At 46.2% G+C, this 24,000-nt stretch overlaps 2 protein-coding genes across 2 annotated transcripts in view; both read left to right on the top strand.

The window, feature by feature from the left end:
* Positions 1-24,000, top strand: part of LOC130377585 (sodium channel protein type 5 subunit alpha-like) — a 193,935-nt gene that overhangs the window by 15,044 nt on the left and 154,891 nt on the right. The window contains exon 6 of the mRNA XM_056584743.1: positions 12,669-12,792. Coding sequence (XP_056440718.1) covers positions 12,669-12,792 — 124 coding nt within the window. The remainder of the gene's footprint in view (positions 1-12,668; positions 12,793-24,000) is intronic.
* On the top strand, positions 6,175-9,362 carry LOC130376804 (uncharacterized). The gene is made up of 2 exons (XM_056583696.1): positions 6,175-9,022; positions 9,113-9,362. Exon 1 carries the CDS (start codon positions 7,700-7,702, stop codon positions 8,546-8,548), a length of 849 nt encoding a protein of 282 aa, XP_056439671.1. The 5' UTR covers positions 6,175-7,699; the 3' UTR covers positions 8,549-9,022; positions 9,113-9,362.

Genomic DNA, 24,000 nt, shown 5'->3' with positions numbered 1-24,000 from the left:
GCGCTTTACATATGTTTTGGGGTATATAAATGGTTGGCAAAGTTACAATACCATAAAATTCCCACAAGGGGGAGTAAATGACTACCGCAAATCACTGTTACCGAGCTGCCTAGAAACGGCTCGTTGGGATTCTCTCCGCGGCTTTCTTTTACTTCCGGTACATGATGACGTAAGCATGTACTTTTGCGCATAGACATCTTATAGATAGACGGAGCATTGGCTGCTGGGACGCGAGAAATACGGCCGCCATCTTGGAGTGGTCAACCGGGAGCAGCAACAGCAGCAGAAACAGGATGCCGGGCTGTTGTTCAGCGTATTCCTGGTCAAATCGGCGGACCATCCACAATAGGAATCGGGGGATTACTTTTCACAAGCAAGATTTAACATTACCGTACTATTGGTATAATTGGTATTGAATAATAAAACACGCCAAACCATGTGGCCTTTATCATAGCTACACGTATGACAAAAAAACGCATGAAAATCAGTGGTATTCAGTGAGGTATGATTAATTAAATGCGCTGACAGTTCATTGCTCCAGCCAAACGGATTACACTGAGTGGAGCGGATGACCACTCCAAGATGGCGGCCCCGCGTCTCGTCAGCGCCAGTAGGCGGTAGCATTCGATGCTCCGTCTATCTATAAGATGTCTATGCGCATAGACATCTTATAGATAGATGGAGCATTGGCTGCTGGGACGCGAGAAATACGGCCGCCATCTTGGAGTGGTCAACCGGGAGCAGCAACAGCAGCAGAAACAGGATGCCGGGCTGTTGTTCAGCGTATTCCTGCTCAAATCGGCAGACCATCCACAATCGGAATCGGGGGATTACTTTTCACAAGCAAGATTTAACATTACCGTACTATTGGTATAATTGGTATTGAATAATAAAACACGCCAAACCATGTGGCCTTTATCATAGCTACACGTATGACAAAAAACCGCATGAAAATCAGTGGTATTCAGTGAGGTAAATGCGCTGACAGTTCATTACTCCAGCCAAACGGATTACACTGAGTGGAGCGGATGACCACTCCAAGATGGCGGCCCGCGTCTCGTCAGCGCCAGTAGGCGGTAGCATTCGATGCTCCGTCTATCATATAAGATGTCTATGCTTTTGCGGAGTCAATGGGAGAGCGTCATAAACTTTTGCTGCGTTCCTTGACACGCTGGGGTCGGGGGGGAATGGATCAGATTGCAAAACAGAGTTTGAGTCGAGAAGTAAATGGACAGAAAGACATAATACTATTTATATATTATATATAAATTATATATATAAATTATACATATATATATATATATATATATATATATATAATTGGTAAGGTGAGTTATAATATATAATTGGGGAGTTATAATATATGTGTGAGTTATAATATATTATTGGTAAGGTAGCACCGAAGCCATAGTAGACAGAGTGACAGATTGCCTGAATTGACGTCCGCACCAAGATTCTAAATGCCACAAAAATAACAGGCACCCGCTCAGTCGTGCGCATTATGGGAGTTATTGTTTGATTAGCGGTAACTCCAAGACTAGCAGCAAATTGTCGTACCGTCTGGGAATTTGGACAGACACCCACATAAAACGTATGCTGGAAAACACCCAACACCCGTGTCCACCTAGATGTGTGCTGGATAGATCAGTCTACCAGCCTACCCAGTAGACTGTAGCAAACGTTACTCATCTATCCGTCACACATCTAGGTGGACACGCCCACCTGTGATGTCATAAGGGACAGATTTCCAAAACGGCTTGTAACGGCCAATCAACCCACACCTGGTGGCATGTCATGGGACCTTTAAAGAGGACCTATTATACTACTTTTCTGGTCTTCATTTCTTATTAATGACTCCTATAGGACAACCTGACAAGAATCACAGCACAAAAAACTATGTAGATATTCGGGAAACTCTTCCTCTGGCGCTTTCAGCATTCTCTATCAACGCTCGGTTTTGTCCTTCTCCGCCCCCTCGCCCCCCTCCTGCCAACCCAACTCTGTTGTGATTGGTTACCTTCCTTGAAGCGCGCACGGGCAAATTTGACCAGGCATATGGGGACGTGGCAGGAGTGCCTATACGTAGGTGATTTCCCGGAAATGTGAACAAGTGAATTGCAAACGTTGTCCCGAGTGTTTAGCGATCTGCACAGCCCCCCCAGACTGTCAGAAGGGAATACGTCGAAATGCATGTACGTCGTTATTTGACACTTTAGTATGGTAAAACATGACTATCAATCATTATAACAACGTTTATAGGTCATAAAAGTCGAAAAAGCATAATAGGTCCCCTTTAGCGATAATGCATAACGTTATTTTCTCAACTGTTTTTTTCTTACTGTTGAGTAGGGAAGCAATTTCAAACTTGGTGTAAATGAGTAATTTAATGTGTAATAAATCAACATATTAGTAAGTAACACCATATAGTGTTAAAAACACACTTTTATGTGTAATAAATCAACACTCCTAATGTTAGTGAGAAACACCATAGAGTGTTAAAAACACACTTTAAAGTGTAATAAATCAAAACTCCTAGTTTGAGTGAGAAACACCATATAGTGTTAAAACAGACATTAATGTGTAATAAGTCAACACTCCCAGTGTTGGTGAGTAACACCATATAGTGTTAAAATACACTTTAAAGTGTTTAAAGTGTTATATATTTAATAATATTAAAGAGTTAAAATATTAACACTTTCAAAAGTGTAACTTTAACTCCAACTCGGTGATGATTACATAAACACCAAGAAAGTGTTAAATCTGACACTAAAATAGTTAAATTAACATTGGATTTTGCTGTGTATAAATATTGCATTGACACAATCAGAATACGAACAATGCATATTTGTTTATCCAATCAGCTCCAATGGGCTAAACTCACAGCCCAGCTTCCCAGAGTCATACTGCACTGTTGATACTGCAACATTGTTAGAGTTATGAGAATACACAAATGTTACCTATTTTGGCAAAACTCACAGTAATTGCACTGAAAAACACAACAGTAAGAACATTTTTAGATTGTCTTTCGGGGGATGTAATGATGAAATCAGTGAACATGTACCAAAAGGTAACAAAGCAAATATGTATTTTTAACTGTAATACAGTAAAGTATTCAGCTGAACTGACTGCAAAAGTTTATTCGTAGGCCCAAAAAAAGCAAATATAAGAATATAAAATGCGGGGAAACATATCTACATGTATATCAGTCTGCATTTGGTAATTAGGTGTGTCGTTTTGAAGGCCAGTTTTTTCCAGGTGAACCATGCCTGCTAAATTATGTGATTTGTGCTTAGAGTTTTAAAAAATGAAATTTGGAATTTCTATATGAGTGAAAACAATGAAATTGTGCTTAGAGTTTAGCAGTCTGGCTTGTTGTGATACACAAGCTTCAAGTTTTCAGAATTGTGTGCATAATTCCATTTTTTTGTGTGCATACAATGGAGAAAAACTGTAAGAAGTCTCCCAAATCAGGCTTCAGATTCTCATGGTTTGTGTATTTTCGTAGAATATCTCTGTAATGAAACAGTAGACAATGTGTAACTTTGAGTTTAACTTTCCGTACCAAGCTGTCTCCCCTCAGAAGGTCTGCTATAACATAGCACTGCTGGACCCCAGAAGGTCTGCTATAGCTGGACTGAGCCCAGAAGGTCTGCTATAACAGGACTGACCCCAGAAGGTCTGCTATAACAGGACTGACCCCAGAAGGTCTGCTATAACAGGACTGACCCCAGAAGGTCTGCTATAACAGGACTGACCCCAGAAGGTCTTCTATAACAGGACTGACCCCAGAAGATCTGCTATAACAGGACTGACCCCAGAAGGTCTGCTATAACAGGACTGACCCCAGAAGGTCTGCTATAACAGGACTGACCCCAGAAGGTCTGCTATAACAGGACTGACCCCAGAAGGTCTGCTTTAACAGGACTGACCCCAGAAGGTCTGCTATAACATAGGACTGCTGGACCCCAGATGGTCTGCTATAACAGGACTGACCCCAGAAGGTCTGCTATAACATAGGACTGCTGGACCTCAGATGGTCTGCTATAACATAAGACTGCTGGACCCCAGAATATCTGTTATAACACAGAGACCCCAGAGACACCTGATGTGACAGGGGGCGGGACCATCTCTACTCCCAAAACCCCTCTCTCTTCAGCACCTTAAAGTTCACCACAAGAGAGATAGGGATACTCAGAGATAAGAGAAAATAGTTTGATTAAACCAGCCCTATCCTGACCATAACCTCATTCTCTCATATGGTATATCAAGATTTACATTTAGATTATATTATTATCTTTTTCTATTACAGAACACAAAACAGCTAATGAGTCCAACCTCGACGACCAAAGCATTTTCTTTCCTTCATTTTTTCCATTAGTTTCAACGTTTGAGTGTGTCCAGATCACTAAAGCAACCTTTGACCTAAGCTTGACCTTTAGAGCCCAGCTGAGAGCTAGCGAGTGGTGATACATCACCTAAAAGCCACCTCTAGCCCTCACAACCTCTGTGTGTGTGTGTGTGTGTGTGTGTGTGTGTGTGTGTGTGTGTGTGTGTGTGTGTGTGTGTGTGTGTGTGTGTGTGTGTGTGTGTGTGTGTGTGTGTGTGTGTGTTGATTATATGTAGCCTCAGTTCCCAGTCATCTCATTCTATTGGCTGTCATATCCCTGGAATCCTTCTAAGCGGTAAGCACTGATGATCCATGTTCTTTAATGAGTGTTTGGTCATGGGAAGCATTCTGTATTATCCGGAAGATTCAATGATTATCAAGTAACATTTTTTACGTTCTAAAACTTAACAAAACAATGAAAAAATATCATCTTGATCCTTTCAGAAGACATTTTGTTGCTTTAGCATTTTGCTAAAGTTAAATTGCACTTAACTTTATTGCACATTCCCAGCCTCAGCTGGTGACCTGCTTATGTCCTGGGCTAGCGTTAGCATGTCCACAGCGGAGTAACAAACGACCGGGCGCTACGTCAGACGCCACATGCTGGGACACTGTGTTCGGGCCGCAGGTCCGCTGTCTCAGCAACGTTGTCCCGTTACAAATTGCAAAATAATAGAAGTGAAGAGCGCACGTGGAATGTGTGTCAGCCGGGCCTGACCCACATAAGCAGATGAATCATGGAGTTGGCCAGGGGTGCTGTGGTATTTGAAGTTGGTTAGTCAGCAGACTGGTTAATTTGTAAAAACAATCCCCCTCTCACCAACCACACCTATCACCCCACCGAGCCCTCCTCTCTAGTTCATTGAACATGCGTAGTGTTTTGTGCTGAGGAGGCTTAGGGATATTTAAGCGGCCCACCTGAGCAGTGGCAGGTACACAAACACTACGTCAGTACACACACACACAAACCGCATGCTGTCCATAGGGCAAGGTGGAGTCCAGGTGATTTTCTCTGAGCAGTTTTCCACCGACGCCTTTGGATTTTGATGACACAACCTAAAGTTTCTTAAAGGTATAACAGAGGCTGAATCCGAATGCTTAGTACATACTATTTCTGTTCAGAGTCTACTACTACAGCTATGCGTAGAACGCCTCCGAACGCTTCCGAACACCGGATGTTTGGAGATTACGTATCTCCCCTCAGATGCCGGCAAAATTACCTTGATAAGTTACCTGTTTTCCGTCTTGTCATCGTTGCTATTAAATTAAAAATGTTATTAAATCAAAGAAACATTCAATACTTGTACTTACATTTCGATATTTCGAAATTTGCGGGAGCCGTTGTTGGTGGTGTCGGGTCAGCCATCTCTATTTCATTCGTTACCAGACTCCGGTTGCATTGTGGGATAGCGTAGTGAACTCCGTTGTATACTGTGGTGGTAGTACGCATTCGGAAACGTTTTCCGTACTACACAATGCGTACTGAGCATTTGAACGCGCTATATTTGTGGCGTACTACAAAATGCATACTATATAGCAGTCAAGTATGAGTATTCGGATTCAGCCAGAGTGTTTGTATACATTTTGCGAAGCATGGTTCATATCTGGTTTCAGACCCTGTAAAACGTCCACCCGTCTAATAGTGTATGCACAGATTTTCTATACCTTGCCTGCCCCTCCCCCACCTCTGATGCTAATATTTTGTATTATTATTATTATTTATATTTATTTATTTATTTTTAATTATTTTTATTATTATTATAATTATGTATTATTATATTGTATATTATTTTGTTGCCATGGCGGCGGCGCACATAGTTGCAGCGGCCCGGAGCTCCCCAAACTGGCATGTTTTTTTTTGTAATTTTTGGTAGCACTTAATATTATTTCACACAGCTTTTCACACTGCTTTCAAACCCAACAATGAAGTACAGCCGGAATTAAAGCTCAACAACGCTCCATTTCGCCAACTCCCAGCTGACTTCACCATCCAGCACTCCTGAGGCTGAGACGCTTTGCGAGGCTGCAGATCCGACTGGAACACCTCGAGTACTGCTGCAGCTTAATCTTCACGGAAACCTGGCTGGATAACAAGACCCCGGACTCGGCTATTGAGCTAGATGGCCGCACTGCCTATCGAGCAGACAGAACAGCTGACATGGCTTTGTTGCCATGGCGGCGTCGCACATAGTTGCAACGACCCAGAGCTCCCAAAATCGGGCATGTTTTTGTAATTTTTGGTAGCACTTAATATTATTCCACACAGTTTTTCACACTGCTTTCAAACCCCGACAATGAAGTACAGCCGAAATGTACTTTTAAAGTTCAACCGCGCTCCATTTCGCCAACTCCCAGCGGACTTCACCATCCCAGCCGAGATCACCAGATCACCATCCATCACTCCTGAGGCTGAGAAGCGGAGGAGGAGACGCTGTGCGCGGCTGCAGAAGAGGGGAAAACGCGGATGTACGTGGGCTAGGCTCAAAGCGTACCCATTCAAACCCCCGCTTCCTACCATCTTTCTCTCAAATGTCTGTTCGATCCGCAACAATGTGGATGTGATCCGACTTGAACTAGCTTCACAAAAACACATCGAGAACTGCTGCAGCTTAATCTTTACGGAAACCTGGCAGGATAGAACAGCTGACTCGGGTAAGAAGCTAGGAGGAGGTCTGTGTATCTATACCAATGACTCGTGGTGTACCAATGTCACAGTTGTTGCTCCAATAGAGACCGTTTTAATTACCAAGAGAATTCTCTTCTGTTTACATCTGTGCTGTTTACATTCCACCCGACGCCATAGCTAAGTTGGCACTAGTTAGGCTACAGGACATTGTAAACAAAAGCCTGCTGGTACATCCCGACAGTATCTTTATTGCGGCGGGGGATTTTAATCATGCTGACTTAAAGTCTGTACTTCATTCTTTCCACCGTAATGTAAAATGCGCTACCAGAGGGAGCAACACACTTGATCAGGTTTAGACCAACATAGCCCATGCATACAGAACCCAGGCGTACCCCCACCTAGGTCTCTCTGATCATGTTTCGCTCCTCCTGCACCCCTGGCACACACCCAAAATCAGAGCCAGTAGGCCCGAAGTCAGGTCTGTCAGGATTTGGCCTGAGGACGCCATCCCTAGGCTCCAGGACTGCTTCAGCTCCACAGACTGGGACATTTTCAGTGGACTGGGTGTGTTGACACGTAGGTCTCTGAATAATTATCTTGTCTCAGTCCTTGACCACATAATTTTTTGTGTGGATATTGTTACATCCTGGAAACAATTCCGTGTCTTCCCAAACGTTAAACCCTGAATGACACCTAAAGTAAAATCCTTACTACGAGCCAGGAATGCAGCGTACAGAACCGGTGACACCAATGCATACTTCACGGCAAGATCCGACCTGAAGAAAGGCATCAGTTCTGCCAAGCAAACATTCATGACCCGCATTGAAGCTCAGTTCAACAGCGCCTCATGCCCCCGGCAGGTGTGGGAGGGCGTTAGGGCAATAACGGACTACAAGGGAAGAACATCCCCCCCTGTCAACAGCAGCGCCCCCCTAGCGGAGGAGTTAAACATCTTTTACGCACGTTTTGACAGGAACAACAAGGACCCGGTGTCGCCCCCTCTCCCCTCTGACGGCTCCACCCTAGTCCTGAGCACTCATGAGGTCAGACTCATCCTACGCAACATCAACATCAGGAAGGCAGCAGGCCCAGATGGAGTCCAGGGACGGGTGCTCAAGGACTGTGCGGCTGAACTAGCTCCAGTTCTCACCACCATCTTTAACCTGTCTCTGGCCTCATCCTGGGTCCCAGGATGTCTCAAGGCAGCAAGAATAGTCCCGGTTCCCAAGAAACCAAATGTTGCAGGTCTGAACAACTACAGGCCTGTGGCGCTCACCCCTATCGTCGCAAAATGCTTTGAGAAACTAGTCATGAAACACATTAAAGCCTCCATACCGCCATCATTAGATCAGAATCAGTTTGCTTACCGAAGAACAGGTCAACAGAGGATGCCATTGCCATTGTGTTACACACTCTACTGGAACATCTTGAGCACAGTAACACATATGGGCGACTCCTTTTTGTTGACTTTAGTTCAGCTTTCAACACTATCCTGCCTAACAAGCTACACAGCAAACTACACAAACTTGGCCTGAACAACACTTAATGCAAGTGGATTTTGGACTATCTAACACACCGCACACAACATGTCAGGATTGGCAAGCATGTCTCCCCCACCCTGCCCATGAACACCGGGGCCCCCCAGGGTTGCGTGCTCAGCCCACTTCTCTACACACTTTTCACTCACGACTGCTGCTCCTCTTCTCCATCTAACCTCATAGTGAAATTTGCTGACGACACAACAGTACTTGGCCTCATCACAGGAAATGATGAGACCTCATACAGGAGGGAGGCCGAGAGACTGGTAGAGTGGTGCGGTGATGACAACCTGGTTCTCAACACCACCAAGACCAAGGAAATGATCATCGATTTCCGCAGGGCCAGACACCTCAGCCACTCTCCACTCCTAATCGGAGGGGAGGAGGTAGAGAGGGTGTCCAACTTCAAGTTTCTGGGCGTGACTGTGGCCGACGATCTGTCCTGGAGGACCAACATCACCTCTGCCGTGGGTAAGGCACAACAACGCCTCTTCTACCTTCGGAAACTAAAAAGGGCTAAACTTCCACAGGGACTGATGGTCAACTTCTATCACTGCGCAGTAGAGAGTATACTCACCTACGGACTACTGGTGTGGTTCTCCAGCTGCACCAGGGCCGAAAAGGAGGCCCTCCACAGAGTGGTCAAGGCTGCGGGGAGGATCATTGGGAAGAGCCTACCAGAGATCTCCACAGTCTTCACCTCCCGCTGCCTACGCCGGGTGAACAACATCCTAAAGGACCAGGTCCACCCAGCGCACCATCTCTTCCAGCGACTGCCCTCTGGACGGAGATACCGTTCCATCCCCACCCCTAAGCCCTCGGTCATATAACTCCCACTATAACTCCCACTCAATAACTGTGAACTGGACTGCATTGCTGCACTGTACACTATTTTCCATCTATTGCAGGACTGCAGCCCCCCCCCCCCCCCCCCCCCTCTCACTCTCACACATCACAACTATGGACTGGACTTGCTGCATTCTCATTCATGTTATTATTGTTATTTATTTATTTATTTATTTATTTATTTATTTATTTATTTATTTATTTATTTATTTATTTATTTATCTTTTTATTTATTATTTATTTATTACTATATTTATATTTATATACTATGCCAGTGGTGATGCTCTAACTTAATTTTGTTGATTAACTCTGTTGAACAAGGACAATAAAGAAATCTAATCTAATCTAATATCAATTAACTATTAACCTCTTCTTTGGCAATCTCAATCATTCAATTATGTTTTTGCGTAATTTCATTTTTCTGTCAAATTTGTATGCCGTTTTAGCTTTATACCCCAATCCAACTTGGTTTCTCCGTTGCATATTTTGATCCTTTCCTCCCCTACTCTCCACTCCTCTCCTCTCCCCTCCTCTCCTCTCCTCTCTTCTCCTTTCCTCTCTCCTCTCATCCCTCCTTTCCTCTCCTCCTTGCCCCTCTCCTCTCCTCTCCTGGTCTCATCTCCTATCCTCTCTCCTTTCCTCTCTCCTCTCCTCTCCTCTTATGTCCCCTCACCTCCTCTCCTCTCTCCTCTACTCATCTCCTCTCTCCTCACCTCTCTCTCCTCTTCCTCTCCCCTCTCCTTCTCTTCTCTCCTCTCCTCACCTCTCCTCTCCTCTCTCTTCACCTCTCTCTCCTCTTATCTCCTCTCCACTCCTCTCCCCTTCTCTCCCCTAACCTACTCTCCTCTTCTCTGTATAATGTATGCTTGTCGTTACACCATACCCATCCTTCTGCAGCAGCTGTTTGGGCCCCTCTCCTTGTGACCCTGTGTTTAGCAGGTTAATGATTAATAGGTGACCCGTGCTCTAATGACCTCATAAATCTCAGCAATGGGCGGCGCTCTTCACTCTAACTCATAAAGTCTGACTCAGCTGTCTGAACCGGAAGGAGGCCAGGTCATAGGTCATGGGTCATAGTTGGCTCCCACGGCTCAGCATTGCTATAAACAACAGTAGTGTGGCAAAGTGGTGCTGGTCTTCAGCACAGAGTGAGTGGAGCTGGCCATGGTGGTCTCGGTGAAGAGCCAGTTGTTCAGAGTGTCAAGTTGCTATTCTGGCAGCAGTAGTGAGCTTGCCCAGTAAACACCTCCCAGCTATGTGGCTGAGGTGTGTGTGTGTGTGTGTGTGTGGTGTGTGTGTGTGTGTGTGTGTGTGTGTGTGTGTGTGTGTGTGTGTGTGTGTGTGTGTGTGTGTGTGTGTGTGTGTGTGTGTGTGTGTGTGTGTGTGCGTGCGTGCGTGCGTGCGTGCGTGCGTGCGTGCGTGCGTGCGTGCGTGCGTGCGTGCGTGCGTGCGTGCGTGCGTGCGTGCGTGCGTGCGTGCGTGCGTGCGTGCGTGCGTGCGTGCGTGCGTGCGTGCGTGCGTGCGTGCGTGCGTGCGTGCGTGTTTGTGTATGAACACTTACACATGCCTGCCCACACACATTCTAGGTCAAGGCTAGAATGTGTATCCGTGTGTGTTTGTGTTAATTTGTGCATGTGTGTCTGCACTTGTGTGTGTGCGTGATTGATAGTGTTTGTGTATTTGTGTTTCTCTGTGTGTTTGAGAGAGTTTTTTTTGTGTGTGTGTGTGTGTGTGTGTAGGTGTGTGTGTGTGTGTGTGTGTGTGTGTGTGTGTGTGTGTGTGTGTGTGTGTGTGTGTGTGTGTGTGTGTGTGTGTGTGTGTGTGTTGACCCTGAACTATGAAACATGTTTCTGGGTTGGTGACCCATCCTGGCAGCTCCAGGACCGATGTACAGGTTTCCCTATGGTCAGACATACAGGCCTCCTCATGTCCAGACGTACAGGTATCCTCATGGACGGACGGACGTACAGTTTAGTTTTAAGTGGTCTTAAACGGTGGTTTCTGAAATGAAATGCTGAACAAAGCTGGTAAAAATATGGTCTCTTGGTGAAGGATCAGTAAAAGATGATTCTGTTCAGCTAGTTCTCAGATGAATCCCTTCCCATATTAAATGATATGATCAACAACAACGGTTCCGGAGAGGGAATTCATTTGTATGTGTTTTGCCTTGGATGGTTGCTTGCGTCCTCTCTCTGGTTCCTCACGTTAAGACAAACTATGAAAGGCATGTGCCTTCATTAGCACTGATTATGCAGGCCATCCCATTCAGAGCAAACATGCCCTGTACGTGACTGTTTCATACAAATATCTCAGTGTCCGCGTCTGTCTGTCCGTCCGTCTGGCTGTATGTATCTCAGCCAGACGTATGTATCTCTGTATGTATCTGTCTGTCCTTGGAAAAATATATAACACAAAGTAACGTGTTTGTGTTTTGTTGGTGGTCTTAAACGTCTCTGAGGGTGCGTTTCCAAGGCTGCTGTTCATCACAATGGCCTCCGAAAACTGATGCCGTCACAACTGGTGACGAATGGCTCAGCTCCTGCCACACATGTGTGTGTGTGTGTGTGTGTGTGTGTGTGTGTGTGTGTGTGTGTGTGTGTGTGTGTGTGTGTGTGTTTTTGTGTGAGTGTGTTGTTGTGTGAGCGTGTGTCATCGCAGGTCCCTGCAGCCCCCCCCGCTGTGTCGTTGTGTAGGTGGTCCAGCAGCCCATCCATTGCCTGTCTTATTCCGGGAAATTATAATCTTGGGATTCAGCAGAAATGGCAAGAGAGTGTCTGTCTGGCATTTCTCTCTCCCATTGTGAAGACAAATTCCCATGATGCTTTGCAGACACTGCAGGATTTCCTCGGGTTGCATTTCGTCCAGATGTCTGCGTGGAGCCAGATGTTGACGTCAGGGGGACAGCTGTGATGTTGGACTGTAATCCCTGCTGCCTTCTCGTGTTTCTCATCACTTTCTCCTGGAACATTCTAGTTTGGGCCAGAAGCTCCATACGCGGAGGGTCTTTGAGCATGAGACCACACAGAGACACACCACAGCTGCTTCTTCTATGGACGCTCACTGCATAATGTCTCATAGGAGAGAGAGGCTGACCTTTAGAGGGGGAACAGGCCAGAAGAATAGCGCCAGGACTCACACTGTGTAACGACACTTTCTCAACTCTGCTCTTTTCTCTGATTTGTGTTGTTTGACTCAACCTGGGAATGTCTCTGCAGAGTTTGTAGGGTTATTGATGCATGAGAAACTAACTGCTCCTTGGGGTCTTTCTCAGCAGAAGGATGAAATCAGCCTATCAGAGGGCAGCACGGTGGACCTGAGGAAGCCCGGGGAGGAAGAGGACCACTTCTCAGAGATGGCAGAGGAAGCCATGGACCCTGAGAACTGTTTCCCTGACTGTAAGGACACAGACACTCACTCACTCATACACACACAAACACACACACACACACACACAAACACACACGCGCACACACACACACACACACACACACACACACACACACACACACACACACACACACACACACACACACACACACACACACACACACACACCCCACACAAACACAAACACACACACGTGCAGGCTCGTACTATATGATCAGGGTAATGGTTGTTTCTGGTTCATGCGACCCCAGCACCTGCCTCTTCCTGACTCAGCAGGGTCCACAGTAGCATGTACACGTCCTTTCAGTTCCCTCTCTTTCTTCTGAGAGGCTGCTAAGCTTAGCTGACATGGTGGAGATGCACTGAGAGAAAGGTCAACAAGGACAGACAGAGACACGCAGGCGGAGAGAAAACCACGAAGAACAGTCAGTGAAGAATGGAAGAGAATGCCAGCCGCCATCTTTAGCTACTTAAACGCTGGCAAGGCAGTGATTCGGTTCTGCCAAAGGTCTGCCTGCTTTGATAAAGTCCCACTTTGTTCAACGAACATAAGATGAAAACGAGTAATACATAACGCACTTTACCGCGGACATTTTTCCCTTTTTTATTATTTTGGCTCCGAACTGTCTATAAAGTGGCTGACACCCAAAACACTCCAAAGTCCACTTTAAATACGAACTGAATGAGACTAGGGAGGGCGGGGCGAGGGGCCGCCGTCCAGTACTTCCTGTTCTTGCCTCAGTAGAGGAGTATGAAGGAGGCTCCTGATTCAACACCCTGTTCTCATGTGGACCACAGCTCAGTCATGGACGGGCCCCCACACCAGACCCCTGCCCCTACCCATACCGGGCCCCTCCCCCGTCCCATACTGGCCCCCCACTCTACGCTGAGGCAGCACCCAGGGTCCGCTGCTCCCCCCAGGTCCCGAGATCCAAGACCACCTGATGTAGAAGATGTGTGTGTGTGTGTGTGTGTGTGTGTGTGTGTGTGTGTGTGTGCGTGTGTGAGTGTGTTTCTATGTGTGTGTGTATGTGTGCGTGAGTGTAAGTGTGAGTGTTTTTGTGGTAATGAAAATAACATACACATGCAAACATGATGCAGGGAGCCTCTATTGGGCTCTCCAGGTCATAGGACTTCTGCTGTTTCACTGACCTTGATGCATCTTAAATAATTGGTCGGGGTGGTTGGGGGGGTGCTTAGGGTCTCTCTGGGTGCATAATAAGCGGGGTACGGCCGTTTGGGAGCGGCTCACTCTGTCAACGTGACAGAGGAGTAAGGTCTGAGGAATGAGCCGCGGGTTTGTGCTTCGTAGTCACAGCGTGGGTCGGGCCGGTTGCCTAGCCCTGCTCAGTGATGAAAGGACTCACACCCACAGACACACGCACGGACTAGAACACACACACCCGCAGACACACACACACGGACTAGAACACACACACCCGCAGACACACTCACGAACTAGAACACACACACCCGCAGACACACTCACGGACTAGAACACACACACCCGCAGACACACGCACGGACTAGAACACACACACCCGCAGACACATGCACGGACTAGAACACACACACCCGCAGACACACGCACGAACTAGAACACACACACCCGCAGACACACGTACGGACTAGAACACACACACCCGCAGACACACGCACGGACTTGAACACACACACCCGCAGACACACGCACGGACTGGAACACAAACACATGCGGACAGACTTACGGACTGGAAAGCACATACGTGCGGGTCAGACACACGCACGGACTGGAACACACACATCCGCGGGTCAGACACACGCACGGACTGGTACACAAACACCCGTGGGTCAGACACGTGTCGCGAGATCCTCTCTAACTTATTACTGTGAATCCCCCAAGTACCACAACAGCAGTCAAGAAAACAAATAAAGGTAACTTTGATTTAACTGAGACACCCAAAAAATGTCAAGTAACAGATATTTAAATGAAAAAGGGATTAAACCCTATATTTCTTGTCTTCTCCTTTGTACATGCAGACATGAATGGAACTTAAATAGAGAGCACCTGAGGGTTGCCACATATTAAAAAGTATAACCGTACAATGAATTGTATGCATGCTTATATGATTGTATGTGTGTTAACCTTGGGTGTAGGAAGGGACAAAAGAAAAAACAAAATAAAGTATATTAAAAAAAATAATACAAATAAAAAATACATGATTTGACCGATATTTAGAAGATAAAATCACGCACTGTGAGATGAGTCACCTTCTATAAGTAAGGGGATGAAAGAGCTCCAACAAGGGGGTACTCTAGCCCAGTGGTTCCTAAACATTTTTCTCCTAATTCACTTCTGATGGAATACACGCCCCCCCCTAGCTCGAAGGGTCTGGCAAAAGGGGACAGAGGAGACACCATTTTCAGGGTGCACCAAGGAGGTCTCTGGGGTCTAGACTCCTGGGGGCTAAGTCAACTGGGGCCAGGTTGGTGGTTTTACAGTCGGCCATTGGGGGACCTATGGGAATGTAGGTGGATGGAGCTGGATGCATAGGGGTAAAGTGACCAGAGGGTAGCGTAGGGTGTTCTGCCCTAGTCGGGACATCAGGGACAGCTGGACGGGAAGGGCACAGGGGGCAATAAGGAAATTGGGGAGATTGAACTGAGACGGGGCATCCACGTTGGCCCTAGGCGGGCCTTCCTCTTGTACCTGCGGGCTGGCCAGCAGTAGCACTCCGGCTGGGCATGGGCATTGTTGCAAAGCAAAGTTCGAGTCAAACCCTTCTTTCCCTTCAGGGCGAATGTTGCAGACGGGCTGTTCCGGCCGGGGTCGGGCTTGCCCCACATAAGGCATTGCAAGCCACCTTGATGTGAGTTTCCCCTGTGCCCTCCTGCGGAAGTTCTTGACCAGCACTCGCCCACCAGGTAGTAGGGGAATAGCCAATGTCCATCCGGTATAACGTTTCTGGTCCCATTAACCCAGTATTGGGTTCTTGCACCTGCCTCATCAGGAGGCCCCTGTCCAACTTCAGTCAGTCCCAATCCTGCAGTAGTTGGCAGATCCTGGGAAAAAAATAATGCTGGTCAAGGCCTGGTGATAGAGTGCCCACTTGCACCCACTTTACAGTGTGTGTATTCACACACACACAAATGTCATAGCTCATTGGGCAAAGCAGAGAAAGAGGCGGTAACATGTCCCAGTATGTCGTATGCCCCGAAAAATTCCAAATCGGTGCATCTGAGCTTAGTTTTTTCAAAGGCAGAGCAGGATAGCTAGTACTCGTTTTTGGAACTCATTGTAATTTTAGAAATATATTATCCTACAAAGCCTAGGAAGGAGCATACCTGTGTGACCCAGGTGGGGACTGGGCAATCTTGGACAGCTCTCGTCTTATCCAAATTGGTAACAACTCCTCGGACTCTTGCAACATTGCCCAGGTAGAGGGCCTGTCGCTGGAAGAACTGGCACTTCTTTGGGCTGCAGTTTAAGGCTGTGGTTTTGGAGGCGTTCGAAAAACCTGCTCCAGGTGTTGCAAGTGGATCATGAAGTCAGGGGAGTGAATAATGACATTGTCCAGGTATATCAGAAGATGGTTGTGTACCTTGTACCCTAGGCAACACTGCATCAGTCGCTGGAATGTTGCAGTGTTACACAAACCAAAGGGCATCCGGGAGAACTCACACAGGCCCAGTGGGGTGGCAAATGCAGTTTTCTCCTGGTCAGGGGATGCCACCCTGACTTGCCAGTACCTTCTGGCTAACTCCAGCGCCGAGTACCATTCTGCCCGATGGAGGCCCGTCAGAGGCGGTTGATCTGATGGAGGCCCGGAGAGGATTCCGGTGAAACGGCATAGCGTCCCTCCGAGTAGATCCCTGTATTTATCTTCCATGTTCTCTACCTCTGTTCTCCTGTGCATGAGAAAAACAACACAACACACACCCGGCAGCGCCCCCAGGGGCAGGAAATATCGGCTCTAGTAAGAGTCTATTGTTCGAGATGTGGGGGAGGGGATAAACTGTCCTTGCAATTATTGTAATGTACCCCCCTAATCACCTTCCGCGACACACGCAGGGGCTGGTACACACACACCCGCGGGTCAGACACACGCACAGGCAGTGACGACAACATCAGGTCAACATTGGGGGGGTCATAAATATTTTGTTCAAATGTGTTCCACTAGAAAGTCTCCAAAGTCCTGCTTTCAGGATTTGAGGTTCAGAACAGTACTTCATGAATTATTTATGTATTATTTAACTGTAATTTATTAGATTTATTCTAAATTTCGGTTATGATGATGAATGATTTATCCGTTCAATCAATCAATCAACGAGTGGCGGGGCGTGCACTTATTGTCCGTAAACATGCCCAAATAAATGGGAGTGGGCCTAGCTTAATTACGTTTCAGTCACTAATTTAGAAACTAAGAAATCATGGAAGTAACTTGTAAGTCTCTCGAAATTCACAAGAACCGACTTCACACTACTCACTCGCATTGTCCAGCCGTTGGGGCAAAGCGGGCGCAAACTGTTCCCATCTGCAGGCTTACGGAAAAAGTCAAACCATGCCAGTCTTTTAGGTGAGTCTCTGTTGTATTGATCAGCTCTTTGACTGTCATCATCGCATCTCGGCACATGTTAACCTTTGAAACAGCATCTTGAAAGGCAAGGTTCATTTTTTGGGCATTACAATGCACGTACATTGCCTTTTTCTTGTATCTCCTTGATGCGCAACTTTAAGCCTATGGTATGTCAGGAATGTTGCCAGCGATGCTTTCACGTGGGTGAAAATGATCTTTCCCCGTATAGATGGACTCATTGCAAACACGCATCTAGCTGTAGAAACGCTGTAGTACATATTCAAGGCCTATTCGTGGCGCTGGTTCTCCACCAAAAAAGGAGAAAAGCAGTTGTTAAACCATAGGAGTATTCCATTAACCAAGCTAAAGGCAAAGCCGGGCTTATTTCGCCAAGCCTCGCTACTTTCAGCTAGAGTTGCGTTCCATTAAAGTGGCTTAAGGGAATCTCCGCTAAGTAACCATGGCAATTTATTGGACCAAACTAACCTGGTTGGTACCAGGCTAACTGTCAGGCTTACTTGAGCGGTGTTTCAGATAAGTCCTCTGTCGGAAACAAGTGTACCATCAGAAGGTTCCGCCACGCCTAGTCCTCACGATTTTGTCATAAATGTACATATATGACGTACAAACAGCGTATAATTTCACTACGGGTCTAGATTAAATTATGCAAATAAAATAATTAAATGAATTGCTATCTATTGTTATCGTGGATTTCTTCCAATTATATATATTCTGTCAAATTTGTGAACTAGCAGTTGGGTGAGTGGTCTAGCATTTGCCCTGTGATTCGGGCGAAGCAAGTTCGCATCCTTAGTACATCCTGTTGGCTCATTTTTGTAATTTCCCTTATATCAGTGAAATTAGGCCTAACAATTGACTTTTAACATAATAAATATGTCTTACAATATCCCCAGAACCAAAATATAACTTGCAAAAAACCATGGTAAAGTTATTGTTAATATTAATGTTACTGATAGTGAAATGAAGACGCTGCTGCATGGGAAATTGTCAGCCACATAAATTCCATTCAGTTGAGTTTCTCGGCAGGCAGCCGAGACCACCTCTGGTGAGATAAATACTATGGTTAGTCAATTTAGAATATTCAAAGAAATGGAAAATAAAAGACATGAAAAGTTGTTTGATTTCTCCAGTAATCCTTACTAAATTACTAATTAGGTGGGGATTGAACCCCCGACGACCAGGTGCAAGTCTGACACGTTACCTCGAGACTATCTCCCTGAAAACAAATCTACAGACAATATTACATTTAAATATGTTATGCTTAATACTACTTATTCATTCAGAAGATCTGCAATTTTATTGCCAGGCGGCCTCCCTGTTTTTATTAATGGTTACGCTGTTCCATTTTTGATTTATTATATGCTTATACTCCTCATAGACCTTCACAAGCAGCTTCTGTTCGCCGCTGGATAAGATCCCGCTAATTCCTTTTCGTGTGTGTTTTATGTACAGCTACTAATTCAATTTACCAAGGAGTGGTTTTTAAAGCTACAAAAATAATACAAATCAAATCAAACAATACAAATTAGATTGAAATCTAACTTTGGCCACCTGGTGGGGGGGCTATGACGTCATCGTTTGCGTATCTGGCGTCCACACGAATCCTAACATGAAAACACAGAGGGCCGTTTTTCTCTTTTTCACCCTGGGTGAAAAAAAAAATACTTTTGCAGGCACCGAAAATGGCAGGTCCGTCTGGACGGCCCAAACGTACAAGACCTCTGCGTTTAGTGTGGACGGGGCTGTAGAATGATTGGAGGTGGAGAGAGATTGGGAGGGAGGTTGCGGGTTGCTATCGCAGCGATGGCACCAATGCGCACGGGACTGATACACACTCACAGGTGTACTTATGGATGCCGAAACACACAAACACAATTATGCATCACATTAACACTCAGCTGTAAGCGCATATCCCAAAAAATGCAGTACAAAATACATGCACACCAGTGGCGGCTGGTGGTTTTTAAAGTGAGGGAGGAAGGACTGCGCGCTTGGTTGCCATTGGCCTGCTTGCACTGTTGGTGTATGGTGGCATAAGAATGTGAGACTCAAGTTGTTTCAGGGTGTTTTGGTGAACTACAAAATAGCAGGGAGGGAGTTATGTGAACAAAATGTATACAAAGCCACCAGTGGCATCACTGTAATTTGAGAAGGAAAGGATGCAAAGCATATTAGTCAAATCAGGCCTACTATTGATTTGTAAAAGTAAATAAAAAAATCTGGGCCTATTATTGGGCCTATTTTTGCCCTCACTGACTGAAGTTATTTAGCTATGTTTATTTTCAGTTACAATTGCTTGTAATGCTACCAGTAAGTCATGCGTACCTAGCAAACCATGTAGCACTCACAACACTGACGTTGCCATTACTTCTGATGACCTTGATTTTGGGAAGTGGTCTACCTCTTTCTGAATGAATGGAATGGTTTTTGTAATAAGACGTTAACAAGGTCCTCCGTTTCCAATGTTTCCATTGTGCATTTAGGATCTCGCTATCGCAGATTTCACTTGCTCTGCGTCTCTCAGACTGAGCACCGCGGCAATGTAGACCGGGTTTGTTATCGACAGCGTTGCCAGATTGGGCAGATTTCCCGCCCAATGATAATTTTTCCAGCCTAACATGGTTAAAAGTAGCCCAATTGGGTGGGAAATCGGACCAATCTGGCAACACTGCTCAACATCCAGGGATCCTGCTTATTGGTTCATAGCGCAGACGGATAGATTTTTGCGCGAATCAGACCCCTTAAGGTCCAACCCACTCAGAGGAGGATTTTCCTCCTCTCTCCCATTGAAACCCATGTTATCCACCGGCCGCCAGTACTTTCGAGAAAATGAATGGGAGTGGACGGCGGCGAAGGGAGGACGTTCCTCCCTGAAGTAATTGTCAATAGGCGATAGGGGGTGCTAATGTCCCTTTACCCAGGGAAACGAACATTATATATTCAAAGGCAATAAAGTAGTCATATTTAAGGCCATTAATTCATTACAATAGTCGGGGCAATCTACATTTTTTATTCTCAACAATTTTAGGGAGGATCTTCCTCCCTCTCCTCAATGGAGAAGCCTCCACTGATGCACACACACTCACACACACATCCTTTGAACCCCACGTTTCAACACATCCTGCATGTGTGCGTGCGTCCAGGTCAGGACCCATGATGTGTTTTTGACCAGCTCCCTCCCCTGTTAACCAGTTACCAAGCTTCCTCCCACGTTAACCCGTTACCAAGCTCCCTCCCCTGTTAACCAGTGAACCAGATTCCTCCCCTGTTAACCAGTAAACCAGCTCCCTACCCCTGTTAACAAGCTTCCCCCATGATGCACAGATTGACCCAAGGTTATCTCCTCGTTTGTTACTATGGATAATGACCATCAGGGTGAGAGAGAGAGAGAGAGAGAGAGAGAGAGAGAGAGAGAGAGAGAGAGAAGGGAGAGAGAGAGAGGGGGAAGGGAGAGAGAGAGGGGGGGAGGGAGAGAGAGAGTGAGAGAGAGAGCGAGAGAGACAGAGAGACAGAGGGGAAAGGAGGGGGGAGCGTGATTGAAGGATATTACATACGAAGGAAGAGGAACACAAATTAATCTTCCACTACATCTACGCAAACACCCACACACACATCAACACAAAAACAAAGATTTACTCAGACACAAGGTAACGAACCCACACACACACACACAGATACGTATACATATATAGATAGACACACACACACACACACACACACACACACACACACACACACACACACACACACACACAGATACTTATACCTATATAGATAGACACACATACATACGCACACACACAGATACGTATACATATAGATGGACACACAACGTTGTCATCCGATTAGTTGCTCAATTAACCTCCTGAATGCCAACTTATTGGTTAATGTTGTGATGCTCCATAGATGACACTCATTCTGTCTCCGTGTCTATATGAATGTATGCATGCGTGCATGTGAGTATATTTGTGTGTGTGTGTGTGTGTGTGTGTGTGTGTGTGTGTGTGTATGTGTGTGTGTGTGTGTGTGTGTGTGTGTGTGTGTGTGTGTGTCTGTGTGAGTGCACATGTGTGTTTGTGTGTGAGCCGGCCCCCTCTCTTAGTTCATCTCCAAATAACACTTTCCTAACCCCCTCTGATATGACACCTCTCCCCTAGCCCCTTCCCTAGCCTCTCTCCTAGCCCCTCTCTTAGCCCTTCTCCTAGCCCCTCTCTTAGCCCTTCTCCTAGCCCCTCTCTTAGCCCTTCTCCTAGCCCCTCTCTTAGCCCTTCTCCTAGCCTCTCTCTTAGCCCTTCTCCTAGCCCCTCTCTTAGCCCTTCTCCTAGCCCCTCTCCTAGCCTCTCTCCTAGCCCCTCTCCTAAGCCTCTCTCCTAGCCCTTCTCATAGCCCCTCTCCTAGCCTCTCTCCTAGCCCCTCTCCTAGTCCCTCTGCTGCTAGCCTGCCAGGCTAGTGCTCTATCCCGTTACCTTGGGTCCATTCCTTAAGACCATCAGCCCACACACAGACACACGCAAGACCATAAGTACACGCACATACGCAGTGGGGTCCGTAACATTCGTCCTAACGCACTCTCTTTTCAAGACGCCCATGCTTTCAGAAAGACCTTTTCATTGTGCTTCTAATACCATTAGTGGCAGAACAGACCCCCTGCGGTGTTCAGCTCTCATCTGAAGGCCTCCATCTTTCATTTGTACTCCTACACAGGTGCCATTGAAGCACTCAGCCACTGTGTGTGTATGTACACTCTATACTACATTCTACATTCATTATATGTGTTCCCATAGAGAATACATTGGATCATATCTATTAGATAAACATGATAATCAGCTTTAAAACTGTTGACCTGGAGGAAACACATACCCACAGGAAGGTATCGAATATGTTTGAAGATGGAATTAATAACTTTTTTTGATCCAATCACGACTGTCAACTCTTGATGACTTTATTCATAAATTCATTATCTAAATTTTGTCATCGTTTTTCAGTCAAACTGTAATCCGAGGTCATTGGTGAATGTCGACAAAGAGACTCTGTGTGGACATGTGTGTCACACGTGTGAGCTCTGTGTGTCTGCATTTCACGCTGGTGCATCATGGGACATTACTGGTTGCAGGAGGTGTTAAATGCAATCACCTTCCCGTCTGTGTGTATTTTGTGTGTGTTCTGTGAACACCCATCAATAAGTGATCAATGTGTTTGCTAAAGAGGCTAATGTAGCTAACAATAAACAACGACTAGCCAATTTCCTGCCACAATCACAAAGTTGAATAGGAACGCTATGAATGCTCCGAGACCAGAAGTGATGTCAAACGTGCAACTCGGAGGGCTTGCGTCCGAGGATTCAGGAAATCATCATTAGCAATAAACACACACACAAACACACACACACACACACACACACACACACACACACACACACACACACACACACACACACACACACACACACACACACACACACACACACACAAATGTATTTATAAACAAACATTCACATAGACACACAAACATAATGTATACACAAAGATAAAGGGCCCTATCTTGCACCTGGTCTAAATGCAGTGACGTGCAGTCAGGGGAGGCAGGTGAGGCAGTGCCTCATCTGTCATCATGAAAATAAAAAACGAATTATGATAAAATAAAATAATTTAAAAATATTATTTATTGGTATTTGTCTACTGATCTGTGGTCTAAATGTAATTAATGTACGATTCCAATAATTTAAATCATTTTTATTATCAAAATCGCTGAGAGATACGCGAGCTGAGGCCGGCTGAGGCAGCGAGCAGCGCTGCCTCACCGAGAATTGAGAAATCCCTCAGAGTGCAATGCGCTCAACCCAGTTTGCTATTTCACCGTTGTCACCAATTTAATGTTGGGAGAGGCAGCGAGCAGTGCTGCCTCACCGAGTATTGAGAAATCCCTCAGAGCGCATGCGCTCAACCCAGTTTGCTTTTTCACCATTGTCACCTGGGAAAAGTTCAGCAGTGAGTGCTGAAGGCCTGTGACCTTCAGCACTCACTGGATCGGCTGGCGGCCGAGTGTGAAGCGGCTGGGACGAGGATCAGCACCGCTAAATCTGAGGCCATGACTCTTAGCAGGAAACCGGTGGATTGCTTACTCCGGGTAGGAAATGAGTCCTTAGCCCAAGTGAAGGAGTTCAAGTACCTCGGGGTCTTGTTCGCGAGTGAGGGTACTATGGAGCGTGAGATTGGCCGGAGAATCGGAGCAGCGGGGGCGGTATTGCGTTCGCTTTACCGCACCGTTGTAACGAAAAGAGAGCAGAGCCGCAAGGCAAAGCTCTCGATCTACCGGTCGATCTTCGTTCCTATCCTCACCTATGGTCATGAGGGCTGGGTGATGACCGAAAGGACGAGATCGCGGGTACAAGCGGCCGAGATGAGTTTTCTCAGAAGGGTGGCTGGCGTCTCCCTTAGGGATAGGGTGAGAAGCTCAGCCATCCGTGAGGAACTCGGATTAGAGCCGCTGCTCCTTTACTTAGAAAGGAGTCAGCTGAGGTGGTTCGGTCATCTGGTAAGGATGCCCACTGGGCGCCTTCCTTGGGAGGTGTTTCAGGCACGTCCAGTGGGGAGGAGACCTCGGGGAAGACCCAGGACTAGGTGGAGAGATTATATCTCA

The sequence above is a fragment of the Gadus chalcogrammus genome, chromosome 23 (assembly GCF_026213295.1).
Source record: "Gadus chalcogrammus isolate NIFS_2021 chromosome 23, NIFS_Gcha_1.0, whole genome shotgun sequence".
Classification (NCBI taxonomy): Eukaryota; Metazoa; Chordata; class Actinopteri; order Gadiformes; family Gadidae; genus Gadus; species Gadus chalcogrammus.
The sequence above is the reverse complement of the archived record's forward strand: the minus strand, read 5'-3'. Positions and strand labels throughout refer to the sequence as shown.

Excerpts from the sequence above, each read along its gene's own strand:
- LOC130376804 (XM_056583696.1), top strand. The coding sequence starts at position 7,700 with ATGACACCTAAAGTAAAATCCTTACTACGAGCCAGGAATGCAGCGTAC.